Raw genomic sequence first — 18,085 nt, 5'->3', positions numbered from 1 at the left:
GGTGGAACTGGAGGAGGCGGCAGCAAAGGAGACGGAGAGGAGCAGCAGCCTAAGTATAGAGCAGTGTTTTTTAGAAACTGCTGCCTTCTTTTGGAAGCACCTCCTGAAGTTCTCATCAGCAATAATGAATCCAAGCCCTTGCTTCTAAACAGGACATTTTAAAGAGGACCCTCACTAAGGCAGAAGTCAGGCCTGGTAGAATGTGTTTGCAGTTTAGGTTCACCTAATGGAGCCCTGAGACGCTTTGCACGACCAGTTTCAGAAGACACTGGCTCCTTAGGATGTTAGCAGCAGATGGAATCTCGTCCTGCCAGAATCTCCAGTTACTACCTGCTGCCTCCCTCTCCCAGGTAGCTCTGGATGTTATGAGGCAGATGGTCTAGGGGAAGGAGACTGATTGATTTCGGAGCAAGTCGTGGTTAACTCTTGAGCTGCCTGCCCCTCACCTTCCGCCCTGTGTGGCTGTGTCAGGCAATGGAGCAGTTGAGATGGGTCTTTGTTGCCATCTTGCCTGAGATCTGATGGGGAGCCTTGGCTAGCAGGGCTGCTGCTGCTGCTGCTGCTGGCTACTCTTCTCTGCTTTCCCTCCTCTTACTCTCTTTCCAGCGCAGCAGGAAAAAAGGCCCAGGAGAGGTGGCCTAAATGCACTTCTGGGAGCCAGCGATGGGGAGGGGGTGCGCATGGGTGATCAGGACAGGCAGAGCTCCAAGTGATATACCTGAGGGCACGTTTTGTGCCACGTAGGGCTGTTCCCCAGACTATTCCAGACAGAGAGGACCAAAGTGGAGCTCAGCCTGTGACTTGCATCTGGGCTGGTGGGTGCTTCTGGTGTGCTGTGCGACCTTCGCCTCACCAAGCGTCTTGCTCTTCCTTTCTGAGAGCAGAACCGTCTAGCATTAGGACCCAGTGGGCTGACAGAATCTGTGACAAGAGTCTGGAGCAGCACTGCAGAGTGAGTCTCCATCAGCTGGGCTGGATTTTTGTGTGTTGGAGGCTTAAAGACGCCTCTCTGTCAGCAAAAGGGCTCTTTTCTCCCCGTGTGGCTGGAGGGAGAGGGTGGCTCAGGGCGTGGGCATGGAAGCCTCCTCTGCAACATAGGAAGGAGCAGGATCCTCCCTGGTGAGCCCCTGCCATGAGCTGAGAGCAGCCTTTTCAGAGATAATTAAAGCTGGGAGGAAAAACATCAGCATGGCCCAGACCAAGAGGCACACGTACAGCCGGGTAAGTGACACATGGGCAGCCATTGGCCGCTCCACGCCTGGGCTGCGCTCTGTGCCCCTGTAGGTACAGTATCTCTAGATGCAATCTGTTGCGAGGGCAGCCTGCAGATGGTCTGGATGGGGAGAAAGAGAGAGAGAGAGAGAGAGAGAGAGTGTTTCCTTTGCCGGTTCCCTGCCATGAATTGTGTCTCCGTGCCATGTATGTTAAGGAAAGCTGCGTTGTTGGCTGAATTTCCCTGCTAGCCAAGCCCTTTCGATGGAGATGGGCCGCTGTTGTTCCTGGTAATAGCTGCTGATACTGTAAGGAGGTGTCAGCTGAGCCTCTGGTGATGGTGAGTTTTCCCAGGGCTCTCGAATGCAAAGCTTCTGGGCTCCTTTCCCCTTCTCCCCCCCTCCCCACCCCAGCAACCACTTGCTCCCACCTGCACCCCCTCCTTTATCTCCCCCCCTTTCCGGACGGTCTTTGAGAGTCCCCTCTTCCACCATATTGCAGTTTGGGCATCAGCTGCAGACTCCGCAGCAGAACTCGGAACCAGCCTCCCAATGGGGCCTTTCTCTGGAGTTGTTTCCCCTTTGTCATTTTGTTCTTGTTCTCTTTCTGTACCCACCCTGCCCGACCCCCAGGGAGGGCTGAGGTGACACACAAGATGTGGGGCTGCTCAGGCCGTGCGTTTGAGCATCCTTGCTGCTGGGCCGAGAGCCTGGTGTTGCTTAAGGTGCTTTGGGAGTGCTGAGTGGCCACCTTTGCGTCTTCCTTCACCTTTGCAAGCCCTGGAAGGAGAGGAGGCCGTCTGTGGCTCCCCTGGAAGGAAGCATGTCCAATTCCCAGGGAGGCCTTTCTTGCCACTGCTTCTCGTTGGTTCTTTGTTGCAACATAGGAAACTACCTTATACCAAGTCCAACCGTTGGTCCATCAGCCCCAGTACGGGCAGCACCGACTGGCAGCAGGGGCTCTCCAGGGTTTCAGGCAGGGAGCCTTTCCAGCCCTACCCAGAGAGATGCCTTTGGAGATTGAGCCTTGGATGTCCTGCATGCAAGACAGATGTTCAGCCTTTCAGCTGTGGCCCTTCACTGGTGGCCAGGCCACTCTGTCCTTCGGCTCCTCTGCAGTTACCCTGGCTAGTTTCCGTGGAGGCCCCAAAGTGGGTGGAAGGCATTGTCTTTGGCGCTCAGCTGACAGTCGGGAGTGCAAAATGTTTCCCCTCCAGGCTCTGGTGTCTGAGAAGTGAGCTTGTGGTTCTGCAGGGGTTTGTTCTTTGCCTTCCTCTGTCCTTCCTCTTCCATCTCTGAAAGGGGGTGGCAGGGACTGAAGTTTCATGTTGGCTGCCTCTTGAGCAGGGCAGTCGGTCAGGAGGCCTCTGGGTCTGATGCACTGAGGGTGCTGTTGTGTTCTTTCAAGCACAGCCTCTGTATCAGCTGCCTGGGCTGTGATTTTTATAGTCTTCCGGGTTTGGAATCCTCTCCTGCCCCCATAAACCCAAACTGGGTCAGTCTCTTGCCAGAGACAAGGCCCATTGTGGGCCTATTAAAAGGAAAAGCCTTCACTTGCGTGTTCCATGCCTTGCCACGGTGGTCCCCTCTTAAGCATCTGCAGGATTTGATGCCGGCTGGTTGGGGAAGGGTCTTAGCGCAGTGCTAGAACATATGTTTGAGTGCAGGGGTCCAGGGATCAATCCCCAGCATTCCCAGACTCCTGCCTGAGATCCTGGAGAGCTTTTGTCATTCCGTGCAGATGGTGCTGAACTCAATGGACACGAGACCTGACTCAGTACCCTATGTTGGTCTTGCATTGAACGTGCCTTGCTAGTGGTTGTAGAATGTGGCTTGGCTTGTTGGCTCGAGTGGTCTGCAGCAGCAGCAGCAGCAGCTGCTGTTTCCTTCTCCACAGAGCTGCACCAGCTCCCTGGTTTAGTAAGTTGTACCAGGATTGGTGCCTGCACTTTGGGACATTGGGGTGGGGGGCAGGCAGTTTAGACTTTCTGGCTCTTCTGCATTCTTTGGCTGACATGGAAAATAGTTTTCCTGTGGGCTTTCAGTTTTGCGCTCCTCCCTGGAGGGCTGGGCACCCTTTGTTCTGCTCTTGAGCTCCTTGGAGCCTCCCTGCGCCCATCACCTTGTCCGTCCTTTCACACTGCCTTGCTCCCCTTTTCTAAAACCCAGGCCAAGCGCATGTCAGGGGCAGCCTGGTTCTTGAGCAGAGTGAGGGCTCCTACCAGACAGACACCAGCTCTGGCTGGTTCACTTTTTTGTTTGAGAGCAACAGATCATCTGTGCCGCCTTTGATGAGACAGCAGCCACCCCCATTCTGTCACTGGGTGACAAGTCAGTTATTAATCCTTGAGTAATCTCCTCCTTTGGTGAGGAGGGAAGATGGCAGCTCTCTGGTATTACATGGCTGTTGATAATGAGGCTTAGTGCAAAGGGAGCTCGGCTGCTTCTCCTCCTCCTTCCAGATGAGTCTGCCCATGACTTAAATTAGAGGCGGGAGATGCTTTGAATCCTGCATCCTTGGCTCTTCTTGTTGGAGGGGTGGGTGGGTGGCAGGGCAGGCTGTGGGGCTGAAGGCCTTCCTCAGACCATGGATTTGTGCTTCAAAGAGACTCTTGGAGGAGGCCTCAAATAGCCTTCTCCTTGGTGTTTGAGCTGTTGTGGTGTCAGAAACTAACTCCAGTTTCTGGGAGTGAGGAAGAAGGAAGCCGGTGATAATGAACCAAGGAGGCAGCTACAGCACGTTACCTTCAAGCAAAGCAGGCGATGCTCAATTGGTTATTTTTCACAGTCTTCCGTGAGAATGAACTTTAGTGGCAGAGGCTGGAGCCTGCGTGTTTCAGAAATACTAATGTGATTTGCATGTTGGGGGAAGTGTCTGCATTGACAGCCCTAGAGAGTGAACCCCGCTCTGAAGTGGAGAAGGCAGGGAGCGCCTGCAGCCAAGGACAGGCACTCGCTGTGAGTCAGGCATCAGGATTTTGCCAAGAGAAGGTCAGAATCTTCCAGATTTCAGTTTCACAGAGCGACACGGGAGTCTCACTCATTTTTATGTATTTATATAAGGACTTTCTGTCTTTTTCACAAGGGTTCAGTTGCCTTGAACACTTGTGGAAAAGGCTAGGGTGAGATTAAACGTTTATATTAAAAATGCAAGAAGCTTAAATCCCTCTGAAAGTTAAATAGCAAGTATGGCAGCATAAAACATGTTATAGGGGACTTTTGGGGGGAAAGGAGCTGTTGGTGCAACTTAGGTTGTACTGAATTTCTTTCGTTAACGATCTTTATATATGGAGTTTCTATTGTATTTTTGTACCTGATTTTCATTTGTCATGTTTTCCTTTGAGAGATTATCATGATTTTCTGTTAATCATGCTGCTTTAAATATAGCTTATTATTGCAGTTGTACCTATAGTGCTTGCAATGTCCTGTTTATTAATGATGGGTTGTAAAAATAAAATAGCTTTCTGCCATCTGCCCAAAGGCTGTTGTGAACAAGTGAGCCCGAGAGAGGTGCCTAAAAAGCCCAGGAGGGAGAGCCCTGAACATACCTCCTCCAGGAGCTCATTCCTTTAAACCAGGGCAACCAGTGAGAAGACTCTGTTCCTTGAAAACATGAGTGTAACTTGCCAGGCAGAGGGGACCTAGAGCCCAAGCTGGGGTCCTGGCTGTTCTCTTCTAAATTCCACCCACCCTGCTGTGAACAGGCAGGCTAGTGACGGGTTCTCTGTCTCATCTGAGGGACGCTGCTCTGATTCTGTGGTAGGGGGCAGGTCCTGTGATTGGCAGTTCTGTTGAACCCCTCTCTCATTCCCACTGCTGGAGGGCACCTTATTGTATCCACTGCCACGTGCTTTGTGGCATCCTTGTGTTTTCTCTAGACACATTAATGTGGGTTCCCGAATTGAGTTCCCTACCTCCTGTGCAGTTCATGGTGCCTGGCCTCCTAATACACCTGCGTAATTTCTGGGGCATCTTTAGACATGCTGATGGAGTCTGACAGCTTGTTCACCCTACCACACATCTCTTCAAGTTGGGCAGATGCTAGGATCGCCTCATCCAAAATGATACCTGAATAATATTCCCCGAGGAGGTCCAAATCATTTTGTCCGTCTGAATGTGGAAGTGGGCTTCTTCTGTCTCTCCTCGCCTTGCACTCGCCTTTGCTGGGCTGCCTTGAGGGTTTTTCTCTCTAGCAAGCCCCGCTCTCTTGGTTTTCCTCCTTCCTTCTGGATTATCCTCCTTTCTGGAACTTGCTTGTTTTCTGGTGCTCCTAGTGGCTGGTGGAGTAAAAGGCATCCTTGTGAGAGAGCTGCAAAAGCTGCTCTTCAGGATCCTCCCCTGACCCCATCGGGCAGAAGCTGCTCCCTGTTATTCCAGGAGCCCCACAGCCCACTGGCGGAAGCAGCAGCAGCAGCCATAGTTTGCTGGCTGGCTCCTGTTTCTCACAGGCACAGCTGCTTCTGCAGAGCTCGGTTATTTTACTTTTGTTTGTCTCCTGAGCTGTATTCTGCCAAAATGTATTGCTCATTTTGTTATGAATTACTTTTCAATTTAAAATCCTCAAGGGGGCTTGTAATAAAATACAGTTACCATAGAACTGTAGTGCTGGAAGGCACCCCAGGGGTCATCTAGTCCGACCCCCTGCAATGCAAGAATAGCAACTAAACCATCCGTGACAGATGGCCATCCAGCCTCTGCTTAAAACTTTCCAAGGAAGGAGAGTCCATACCACCTTCTGAGGGAGTCTGTACCACTGACGAAGAGCTAATACTGTCAGATCAGAAAGTTCTTCCCGATGTTAAGCCAGAATCTTCTTTCTTGTAATAATTCATGGCAAATACGGAGGACAAAGCAGTGAAGACTAAAACGCCAGGGAAATTAAAACTTAGCAGCTTGCCCGGCTGAATTCCTGCTCCTGCGATGGAGAAGCATCAGGACAGGCCTCCGTGGGAACAGTTCCATAGCACAGGACCTCTTCAGCGTCTCAACCAAACACAGCTCACCCATTGGTGGGAAGAGCTTAAAGAGCACAGAAGAGTGAAAGCAGCATCCTGGTTCCAAGCAGATTCGTTGAATTGGGCCTGGAAACCAGAAGGAAGCCAGCGAGGCTGTTTGGTCAGAGAGTGAGATGCTCCCCAAAACAGAAAGCTTTGCCATAGCATCCTGGAGAAGCTGAAGTTTACAGACCCTTCTCAAAAGCAGCCCCAGGCAGGAAGAACACTGCGGTAGATCAGCCACGAGGCAACTAAGGCATGTATGTGTCACCATAGCCAGATACATAACTTCTTGAGGAATCTCAGGCGAAGGATGCCTTGCCCACAGCCGATAGTAAAGGGACCAATGGCATCTCACTCACTCGGCTGCAGGGACGATGGCATTCCTTGGCTAGAACGCCCAGGGGGCTGGCGGTGCTGCTGTTATGACATGTATTTAATCTCTTTTTAGCTACTGATGAATTTCAATCTTCTTTGGAATAGACTGTTTTTACAGATGGTTTCAATGTTTTATTTCATATTTGTGGTTTTCTTTCAATCAAGCAGCTTTGTTAAATAAAATAAATAAATGTATATTCCAAGCTTCTCCCAAAGGAGCCCACAGCGGCAAGCCCAAAAGATAAAACAATAACAGCGTCTTAAAACAATTCTGGTACAGGTGGTGCTGCGTGCCCTGGAACTAAGTGTCCTCCTGGTGAGCAGAGAACACAATTCAAAGTGTTGGTGCTGACCTTTAAAGCCCTAAACGGCCTCAAAGGCCCAGTAGACCTGAAGGAGCATCTCCACCCCCATCGTTCAGCCTGGATGCTGAGGTCCAGCGCTGAGGGCCGGACACCGGGGTCCATCTCCTAAGGGCCTTCTGGCGGTTCCCTCACTGCAAGAAGCCAAGTTACAGGGAACCAGGCAGAGGGCCTTCTCGGTGGTGGCGCCCGCCCTGTGGAACACCCTCCCACCAGATGTCAAAGAGAACAACAACCACCAGACTTTTAGAAGACATCTGAAGGCAGCCCTCTTTAGGGAAGCTTTTAATGTTTGATGTATTACAGTATTTTAATATTTTTTGGAAGCCGTCCAGAGTGGCTGGGGAAGCCCTGCCAGATGGGCGGGGTATAAATAATAAATAATAAATTATTATTATTATTATTATTTATTATTAGAATTCACTTAAAAGGCAAGAGATGCCCTTCTCTCCTCTTTGTTTGAGCCTGTAAAGAGAGGGTGGCTTTTTCTTTCTCCTGCCCAGCATTTAATCCTTTAAGTGTGCCTTCCATCACTTCCTGGTGGGAAGAGCATGTCTCCCTGCCCTGGTGCAATTGAATTCCCACCTTAGCCAAGCTGCTGCCATGCCCATCACTCTGCAGAACCCCCCCCCCCCGTCCTTTATTTTAAGGAGGGAGAACAACTGTGTCCCTCCCCTCTTGGGGTCTGCTGTGGGGCATGTGCTGGGTGTCTGCAGCTGTCTGCCTCGGGAAAGTAGTTATTGATTTTAAGTGGACTAATTTCTTACTTTTTCAAGCTTTCAGCTCACGAACCTGTAGTTTGGAAGTGAGCCTTTAACATGGCAGCTGCATTGCTGCATTTTTAAAACAAGTTTCAACAAGTTTCCCCTCCCCACCAAGTTTGTTATTTTACACGCATCGTCTTCCAAAACGTTCTGTAAGTAGTGTTCTCTTTTCTGCAACCCACCCTTAAAAAGCATAAAATTCTTACTCATCTGTGAAGAGGTTTTTTTAAAAGCCCGCCTTCACTTGGTCTTGTTTTCCATCGTTTGGGTGCTGTCCTTGCATTGCTCCCATTTTGTGCCGGAAGCCTCCTGGTGCCTTAGGTCTGCCCCTGCATTTCTCAGGCCGACTGTGAATTTAACCCATCAGCAGTTTTCCTAGGAAGGGAGACAAACCAGAAAGCCTGCGTCTTGTCAGAGGTGCCCTATTGGAGGTGAAACTGTGCTGTTCTGGGAAGGAGACCAGGCCTTCCTTAACAGGCAAACAGGGCACTTGGCCTGCTGCTTCCCATCACAGCCCTGACTGGCTGACTTCACATGTCCGTTTCCATGTCTGTTGCAAAAACTGCAGCTTGCATTTTGGTGCTTCATGAAGAGTCCTAGGTGCAATACTTCAAACTGTTGGCCCAGGATCTCTGGCATCTTTTCCAAGTGCAATGTGACCATGGCACTCTTGTATAGAATTGGGCAGGCTGGGCCACCGAGCCTTGGCCAGCAAGCTGAGCAACGGTATATGACTAGAATTGCAGTTGCAGAGGCAATAGTTGTGGAATAGATGTGCAAGGACAGGTCAGCTCTGTTCTCGGTAGCTGAGCTATCTCTGTGGGTTGTTCTGGCGTGTGGATTCAGGGCTGGTCCTATGGCAGTTTTTCCAGTGGATTTGTTGAGCTGCGGTAACCACACACTGCATGCATTAGAACAAAACACCTTCCTGTGATTCTGGGAAGAATCATACCTCAGGTTACAGCCACTTCAGGTTGTGTTTTTTTGAGTTACGGACCGCCGAAACCCGGAAGTACTGGAATGTGCAGACTCAGGTTGCGAACGCTGCGGGTTGTGAATGTGCATTCTGCACGGATCATGTTTGCAACCTGAGGGTCCACTGTAATATACAAGGGGAGTGGACTGGGAAGGGAGTGAGGCTGTTACAAGATCTGCGCCCAGATGTCAAGCCGTGGGATTCCTGGCTGTGTGCTGCTAGTCTGCTCCGTGGGGCGGTGCCGCAGGTGATAGTTCCCTCTTCAGAACACACCATCCCCAATAGGGTTCCATGCTGGCAAAACAGGTTGGTTGCACATAGTCTAGACTTCAGAACAGTACTGATGGATAGCCAAAGCTGTAGATGTTTCCCAGCAGGAGGGGGAGGAAGACACAGATTCAGGCACTTGGTCTCTTAAAGACTGATCCGCAGAGCCTTTCCTTTTTATGGATGCTCAAACCACCAGCCTTTCATATCCCAGACTGAGCCTTTTTGCCTGGAGGGGCCACTTCTCATCCTGCAGGTAGCATTACTGGAGGAGGAGAAGGATGTTCTTCAGGTGGCAGAAAGACTTAAAAGGCAAGAGATTGGTTGCCAGTTTCCTCCCGGGCCAGTTCGGGGTGTTTCTATTTGTATATAAAGCCCTTAACAATTTGGGACCAGTTTACCTGCAAGATCACCTTGGCCCCTATATATGCCAACTCAACTGCTTTGATCTGCGGAACTGGCACTGTTATCGGTGCCACATAATGCCCATTCCACGGTTGTAGGAAATGGATCTCTTAGTGTGGCAGCACCTGCACTTTGGAACTCCCTGCCTGTTGATATCAGGAGGGCACCTTTGCTGTTCTCTTTTCAGCACCTGCTGAAAACATTTTTGTTTAGTCAAGCCTTATATTGTAGATTTTAAATTTCTTTATTGATGATTTCATTGTTTTCTCTTTTTTGTAAGCTGCTTTGAGGTTTTCTCCCATCAAGCGGTGTATAAATTTTCTGAAATATGTAAGCGCTGCAGCCCAGAGAGAGGGTGGCTTGCAGCAGTTCTTGGAATGCTCTGGTTCCCAAAGAGAGAGGGACTGGCCCACACGCTGCCGCTTGGTGCATTTCGAAAGGACCATGCGTTGCTGAGAGGCCCCTTCCCATCTTCATTTTGCTCTGGCAGAAGTTGGAAGCGATTTGAAGGGGCTTGGAAAAGATTCTTGCAAGTGCCTCCATTTAACTCCTCTGGGTTTCCTTTGGGCCTCCAGTCAGTCACCTTCCATAGAACCAGAAGCATTCAGCAGACTCATGTGGCAGGCCCCCTTCTACTTGAGGCTTTTAAAGAAAAAATATGGGGGGAAGAGGGTCCACGCCCTTGCATCATAGTCCTATGCAGTCTTCTCTTGAAAGCCAGCAAGAGCCAGATTGTGCAGCTCCCCTTTGCAGCACATCCCACATCCCATATTTGTCTGGATCTGTTTTCCAGCAGCTCATCTCCCTTGTTTTTGTCCTACTGTAAGAGGATCCACTAAGCAGCCCTTTGCCCTCTTCAGCGTTTATTTCAAATCTATGAAGAAACTCTGTGACCAGCCTCCTTTGTTCAACGCCGCCGTGTCTTCGCGTGTGTAGAGAGGAGGAGGATTTCTCCTTTGTGGCACTGAACAATGCTTGGGTCCAGATTTGCCTAGAAGAGCCTCGCTGCGGTTGTCAACTGACCCTTGGCTTCTCCCTGTTTCTTTCCCCAGGCGTCGAGCGCCAGCGCCAGGATGAGTGTGGAAGTGAGCGGCAAGCCCCTGAAAGTGGGCTCTCGGGTGGAGGTCATCGGGAAAGGGTACCGTGGGACGGTGGCCTATGTGGGCGCCACACTCTTTGCCACCGGGAAGTGGGTGGGCGTCATCCTGGACGAAGCAAAAGGCAAGAACGATGGCATGGTGCAGGGCAGAAAGTACTTCACCTGCGAGGAGAACCACGGCATCTTTGTGCGACAATCGCAGGTAAGCTTCCTCCTGAGCGGCAAGGCTGGGTGTTACCGATATCAGTCAGTGCTTGTGTCGGTCAGGAAAGAAGTTCTGCTCAACACCCTTCATAGGGAGAGTGTCTCTCCCCCCCCCCCCCCCCGTAAGGTGCACCAGCCGTTTCCAAGCATCAGCTGTGGTTTTACCCTTTCTGGTGCCCTTGTGAGTCTCCTAAAATAGGAGGCACCAACTTGGTGCCCTTCAGGTCTTCCCTTGGTGCCCACAAAGCCTCTGAAGCCCACCCCTTCCCACCCCACTCACTGCCCCCTTGGTCCTGAGGCACTAAGGGTGGTTATATAGAGCAGAACTTAGAGTAATGTTATTCTTCCCGTCTATTTTAACGCCATGTGCTTTTCAAGCTCAGATTAATTCTGCTGGCTCTGTCACGCATGCCCTTCCTTCCTCACGAGGAAGTGAGCAGAGTGGGGCATCCCCATGGCACTTGCTGCAAAGTCCTGATGCCCCCACAGGTCAGATAGGGGGGTGGGGGGGGGTTGTAGTTAGGGAGCTTGAGGTAACCTGGCTCCTCTGTTCTTCGGCTGGCCTTGGCTTATGTCTTAAGGATTCTGTCCCTGTGCCGTCTGGTCCTGGTTGACTTCAGTCCTGGTAGCCCAAGATAGTTTCGTGCTTGAGCAGAGAAACCCAGATGGCAAGTGATGTGGGGCCCAATCCCCCCATTGCAGCTCGTGCCCATTTCGGTGTGGGTTGTGCAGAAGATGGTCTCCTTGAGGCTCCTGCTCTCCTGCCCTTAGTTGTGCCCAAACCCTCTGCCTGGAGCAGGTGGGCCTTCCTTCTGGAGGAGGCTTGGCTGCTGGGCTTCCTCTCTCTCATTTCCTCCCTGAATTTTCTGGTGCTGCTTGACAGATCTGTTGCTATGGCAATCTTGTTGGCAGTGGGAGCTGGTTGCTGCTGCTGCTTCAGGTCCAGCTTCTTCTTGGTGATGGGAAGCGAAGAGGCAGAAAGATGTGGCTCTGGCCAGCTTGGGCTGCTCTCTCCTTCGCATTCCTCCATGCCCCAGTTAGTGGTCAAGTTGACAGGTTCCGCAGGGTGAACCACATGCTGGGTATCTGTTTGGAAGCTGTCTCATGTGACATAATCTGCACATGCTCTGGGGCACGAATTAACCAGTGAGGGTGAACAGGAAGGCTGGGGCAGTTGGCGGCAGTTGGCCTTTGCGGTGTTCCCTGCTCTGTGTGTTTTGGCAAGAGATGGAAGGAGGGAGTTACCCCAATGTGCAGGGCTGAACTACATGACTTATCCAAGGTCTTCAGTCCTTGGATAAGGACCCCCTTCTCTACCCTTGTTTCACTTGCAGGAGGGGGTCAGCACTAGCAGGTTGAACCAAGAGAGGGGCCAGCCTGAAACCCTTCCCCTTCCTCATTGCTGCCTCCGCCTCTCTATGCCCCTTTGCTCCTGAATGAGTGGGTCTCCCAAGAGCGGTGGGTTAATATTCAGCTTGGGGAAATGGCCAGCTCACTCCCCAGTAATCACGGAGGGAGTTTTTCCCCTTCCACTCCCCTTGCTCAAAGGGTGTTGCCAGCACAGAAAAAAAGCTGCCTGGCACACAGAGGGAGAATCTTTGCGATGCCCAAATTATATAGCCAAACCCAGAGTTCCAAACTATTAAGACTAGGGATAAGGGAAAGTCAGATATGTAGCAGTAGAAAGGGAAAACCAACCACAAGAGTTTGCTCCCTAAAGAGTATACCAGACAGTCTTAAAGGGAAATCCTAAACTTACTTATAAGATTCAGGGCTCGGTAGAGGAGAAATTTCAGAAGGAATAATTCCCATTCTTATACCTGTAAAATTCTGGAGTGGTTCTGGTGTTGACCGAGGGAAGAGAATCCACCAGTCATCATCATCATCATTTATTACTTATACCCCGCCCATCTGGCCGGGCTTCCCCAGCCACTCTGGGCGGCTTCCAACCAAATATTAAAATACAGTAATACATCAAACATTAAAAGCTTCCCTAAACTGGGCTACAGGTCATGTATGCTTGATGTACATGCAGGGCAGGGAGCCACTGGGCATGGAAGACTGTTAAAATCTTTCAGCAGCCCAGGAAGAGGGAAGCAATGGGTATAAATTGGAAGGTGTTTCCTCTCTGCTGCCAGTAGACAGGGGGCCCCGAGAGATGGGGGAGCTGCGCTATTGCATCAGGCATGGTGGCTATTTTATTCTCAAGCCTTTTTCCACAGGCAGTTCTGGGGTGCTAAAGGGTGTGTGTGTTTTAGATGAAGAACCCCAACTGAACTTAGATCTTCTGACCAAGAGCATGTCTATAAAACCCAGGCATATTGGTTTTGTTTTAGAAAGCAGCAACTGGGTTCCAGGGGGCCACTTACCAAGTCCATAACTAGATTTGAACCCACACATCTTAGGGACCAGAACCTTGTGGCAGCAGCACTGCAGGCTTTTCAGAAAGATCTCAAAAACCAGTGTTTCTTGCTGGCTTTGTTTCAAAGGGGTTTACTTTTTGGGCTTTGATGCTCTTAGTACCGGTGGTATTTATGTAATGCTCAGCTATTTGCTTGTTTGAGCTGTGCTAATATATCTGTGTGTATTATTAGTGTTTTTATATTAGGCGCCACCTTGAGGTTATTTACTCTTAAAGACTTCAAATAAATCTTCAAATAAAAATCAATAAAACTCTTCACTTACTGAAGTGTGAGAGGTCCTGTCAGTTCTGGTTTTTGACAAACCATCCAATTCAACTTCCTTTTTTAATGGATTTAGGATGCTGCTGTTGCAATTATTTTAACCTGAGCTGTAATGATATGATTTTATCTGCTTCCAATCCATGTTTTAAAACCAGCGTTTTGATTTTATTTTATGTTTGTCACTTTGCATTTAATATATTGTAAGCTGCCTCGCTGAATCTGCTTACCCTGAAATGTGACCTAACAGTATTTCAATAAATAATTTATATAAAATGTTAAATCTGATCAGATCCAGGTTTTTGACGATGGCACAGAAACAACGTCCCCGGAGACGCCGGAGTCTTCCGCTTCGAAGGTCCCTAAGAGAGGTAGGGACTCCACTGATCCTTGACTAGCCTGTTCATGTAAATATAGTAGGGACAAGCAGGATTTTGCAAGCAGGATTTTACTCTGGCAGCTGAATTTGAAGAGCAGGCAGCTTAAGGAGAGTGTGGAGAGAGGATCCCGTAGGGTCAGTGAAGCCAGATAGGCAGGTGGAGATGAGAGGGGAAGGAGAAAGCAGCCGGCTTCACCAGGCAGAGAAGGGAGGTGACGATTGTCTGGCTTAAGGACCAGGGCATAGGATGCAGGAAGTGGCCGGGGTAGTCTTATAAGGTTGGGATGCAAGAGTGAGGCCGGCAGGTGAGAAGCGTCAAGGTTTCTGGACTTGGCCTTAATGTTTTCTCCGTGGAACTCTGAGCAGCATGGCTTTTTGCCAGAGGGTTTCCATGGAAACTGGTGGCTGCTGCAACGTTTGGTGCAGGCGTGAAACAGATGGAAAGGACGTGCTGGGCTCGGCTTGGCTGTAGCTCTCTCTCTCTTTTTCAGGAGCCTCTGGCTTCCTTAGCATTCAGGCTACAGCAGAGCTCAGAGCTCCCTATAACCCTGGAGGGACATGGGCTGGTGTGTCCCATGCTGGGTCAATTGGTCTGAGATTTGCAGTGCCCTCTACCCCTCTCTCCCTGGGAGGTATCAACCGGTATCACAGAACACATCCAGTAAAGACAAGTGGCAAATGACCGATACGCATTAACTACAGGACGATATCAGGAATGAAAGGGGACTTGCCAGGTTCATTGCTGTGCAGAGAGAGAGCATCGCAAACCATGTGAAGGATGCTGGGTGTCCTTTATTAATTATTGTGGGATTCACTAAGTTTAATAGCAGCTATTACACTGGGCAACATTTTTTTACTTTTTGAATGTTGTCTAGATTTCTACAACTGATTTAGGGTATTTTTGCACTGCTGAATCAGGAAATGGCATCCGTTTCTCTCCATCAGGTCAGGTTTTTGTGCTGTGTTGATTTGAAAAAAATCAGATCTTGTGACAAAATCGATTACATTTTTGTGGCATTATCAGCTGATTTTTGACAGCACATATCATCCTAAATATGTTTTTAAGAGAAGAAAATGTTTTTCCAACAACATATATTGATTACCTGATAGAAACATCAATTACTTCATACTGAATGGTGGGCATTGATAAAGGTAAGTACACGTAAATTGCATGTTGCTTCACCATTTTCAAACTTCAGGGCTTGAACTTCCGTTTCTTGGAACTCAGCGGCAGGGAGGTCTCTCTTCAGAGTCCAACAGTAGTCAGCCATCATGACTGCGTCCCAGCAACCCTGATACCTGGTCTCCATCTCTTTCATGTCCTGATGGAATCTCTCCCCCTGCTGTTTCCTGTTTCTCAGGAAACCGGTCCATATGCGAAAATAGGTAGTGCATCTTGACGCTCATGTTGCAGCTCAGGCTTCTGAAAGCAGTCAGCATGTTGTTGACAAGTTCTGCGTAGTTTCTGGCCTGATTGTTGCCAGGAAAGTTATTCACGACCAGAACAAATGCCTTCCACGCTTCCAGTTCCACTTCGTTCATTGAGTTTCCGAACTCTGGATCTCTGATGAGCTGACGGATCTGAGGACCGTCAAAGATGCCAGCTTTCAACTTCTCCATGGTCAATCCTGGAAAAGCCTGGCACAAGTAAGTGAAGCAGTCACCATCCTTGTCCAGAGCCTTGGTGAACTGCTTGATTAAGCCGAGCTTGATGTGCAGCGATGGGAAGAGTATTCTGTCTCTGTCCACCAGAGGGTTCCTTTTTTCTGCAAGGCACCAATTCCTTCCGCACAGGCCAGTCCTTCTTCGTGTAATGCTGAGCACGGTCCCTACTATCCCACATGCACAGAAAACATGGGTACTTGGTGAAACCAGACTGTTGTCCCAACAAAAAGTTCACCATCTCCAGGTCAACACAAATAAACCACTTATGCTGATCATAACCAATTTTCTCCAGCACATACTTCACCGCTTCATAGTTCTCCTTCAGTGTACTCGAGTGAGCCAGGGGTATAGAGGCAAACTGGTTGCCGTTGTGTAGCAGAACACATTTCAGTGATCACTTGCTGCTGTCAATGAATAGTCTCCAATCTTTGGGTTCGTACTGTGGCACTCCAAGCTTGAGCAGAAGCTGCACAATATCTGCACAGTACACCAAGTCCTTCTCTTCCGAGAAAAAACGGAGGTACTCTTGATGCCTGTTGCGGAAGAAGTTGATGCGAGCACTGTCAGAGAGGAGGTTTTTTTCCTTCAATCTGGATGCCAACAGTTTGACAGAGTCCTTTGACAAGTTGAGGTCGCGAACTAGATCATTCAACTCCTTTTGGGAAAATGGATGTGGAGCATCATCTTCAAGAACCACTTCTTTGTCTTCATGTCCTTCAACAACTTATCCCTTTTCGACATAATCACCCAGAACTATCGGACCTGAATACTTCTTGTCATTAAAATAATAATTTCCAATCAAAACAATTATTCAACATGGCATTTTACCCCCACCAATTTCTTCTAAAATGCTCCACACAAGCGTACATGTGAACAAAAACGTAAAAAAATGACATGTGGCCATAGCTCAAAAACTTGACCTGATTGAGCAAAACCAATGTGATTTTTGGATTCAGCACATCAGATTTGTCCTAAATCAACTGAAAAAACCCAGACAACAAATTTGTTGTTGACCAGTGTTATTATTAGGGACGCAGGTGGCGCTGTGGGTTAAACCACAGAGCCTAGGACTTGCCAATCAGAAGGTCGGCGGTTTGAATCCCCGTGATGGGGTGAGCTCCCGCTGCTCGGTCCCATCTCCTGCCATCCTAGCAGTTTGAAAGCACGTCAAGTGCAAGTAGATAAATAGGTACCACTCTGGCGGGAAGGTAAACGGCGTTTCCATGTGCTGCTCTGGTTCGCCAGAAGCGGCTTAGTCTTGCTGGCCACATGATCCGGAAGCTGTACACCGGCTCCCTCGGCCAATAAAGTGAGATGAGCGCCGCAACCCCAGAGTCGGCCACGACTGGACCTAACAGTCAGGGGTCCCTTTACCTTAACCTATTATTATTATTATTATTATTATTATTAACTTCATTGCCTCAGTGGACCCTGGTCTGCATGTGCTTGGAACCTGAGTTTTCCCCTCTGCCTCACAAATGAGCTGAAGGGTATAAAATGGGAGCTGCCTTCCTGGTGAAATTCAGGAATCCAGATCCTCCCTTAGGAACCTGCTGCTGCTGCTGCCTTGACAGGTGCGGGGAGAGTAATCCACTTTCCAGAGTCTCTTCTGAGTGCTTTGCTTCTTTTCCTTTTCTCGTCTCCTCCAGATTCTTCGGAAGGTCCCAAAGCCAGCAAGCTGGTGAGTACTTTGTTCTTGGGATGGGTGAACAGTTCATTCCATCCACGTCTATCTTTTGGTTTGAAGGGGGGGGGGGATTTTGCCCAGACGCTTGAGACTTCATAGAATTATAGAACTGTTGTTGGAATGGATCTTGAGGGCCGCCTGGTCCATCCCCCTCCAGTGCAGGACTCTCCCCTGGGTCATACATGACAGACGTATGCTCTGCTTGAATGTTTTGTGGCTTAGCTCTCAATGTGCGCAAGGGCGGGGCTGGGATGGAGGACTCAGAGCACACATCACACCCGTTGCAAAGGCAGCAATTGCTTTATGAACGAAAAAGAAGAGGATGGGAGCGCAAAGTCCTGCAACCGCTGACTGAAATGGGTGTCTGCTGGAGCAAGCCAGCTCTGTCGGCCAGGGGCGCCAAAGCTTGTGACGCTGCGTGTCCAGAGGTTTGCTTATTTGTTGCATGTGCACTGAATTGAGGGGTCTCTCACAGCCACCGGGTTTCCTGGCTTCCTCACACTCTGGGTCACAAAAGGCCTAGGCGTGCTTCTTAGTTCTGACCCCTGGACTTGGAGCTGCTCGTGCAGTTTGCAGGCCAGGCGCCTTGCTGGGAAGATGTTACAGGCTGCACCCTCTAGTATCACACCTTGGCCCAAGCCAGAGGGATGAGCTGGCTTGCATGATCAGGGAGTGGCGGTGTTGTCCCGGCTTCAACACAGAACCATGCGCCCATCTCAACTGCCACGTTGGCTGATCAAATGACTCCGTCCGAGGTGGGTTCAAGCTGCGTGCTGAGTTGCTGGTTCCAAACGATGGGTCAGGGAGCACATGGCATTTGCAGCTGCAAGGGAGGTCCTGGTTCCTTTTCCTCCAGGATGCTCTCATGGCCACAGTGGAACACAGCAGCCTGCAGTCAGAGATACGGACCCAAGAGCTGTGGTGGTGTGAGCTAGTGCTGACTCATGTCGCTCATGATCCTGCGCTCTGGGGGGATCAGAAGTGCCCAAGTCCAGCCCCTTGTTTGCCTCTCC

General features: G+C 49.8%; 1 protein-coding gene across 19 annotated transcripts in view; it reads left to right on the top strand.

The window, feature by feature from the left end:
• The window catches only part of DCTN1 (dynactin subunit 1), a 69,354-nt gene that overhangs the window by 12,008 nt on the left and 39,261 nt on the right, over positions 1 to 18,085 (top strand). For 8 of the 19 annotated variants that reach the window (XM_083757078.1, XM_083757093.1, XM_083757092.1 and 5 more), the window contains exons 1-4: positions 946 to 1,221; positions 10,410 to 10,658; positions 13,634 to 13,712; positions 17,035 to 17,066. In XM_083757078.1, coding sequence (XP_083613204.1) covers positions 1,189 to 1,221; positions 10,410 to 10,658; positions 13,634 to 13,712; positions 17,035 to 17,066 — 393 coding nt within the window. In that variant the 5' untranslated portion in view covers positions 946 to 1,188. Of the gene's footprint in view, positions 1 to 928; positions 1,222 to 1,367; positions 1,553 to 10,409; positions 10,659 to 13,633; positions 13,713 to 17,034; positions 17,067 to 18,085 lie in introns of those variants that run through there. The other 11 variants (XM_083757086.1, XM_083757085.1, XM_083757084.1 and 8 more) reach the window with 3 other exon arrangements.

Source organism: Podarcis gaigeae (assembly GCF_964106915.1).
Source record: "Podarcis gaigeae genome assembly, chromosome: 9".
Taxonomy (NCBI): Eukaryota; Metazoa; Chordata; class Lepidosauria; order Squamata; family Lacertidae; genus Podarcis; species Podarcis gaigeae.
The sequence above is the reverse complement of the archived record's forward strand: the minus strand, read 5'-3'. Positions and strand labels throughout refer to the sequence as shown.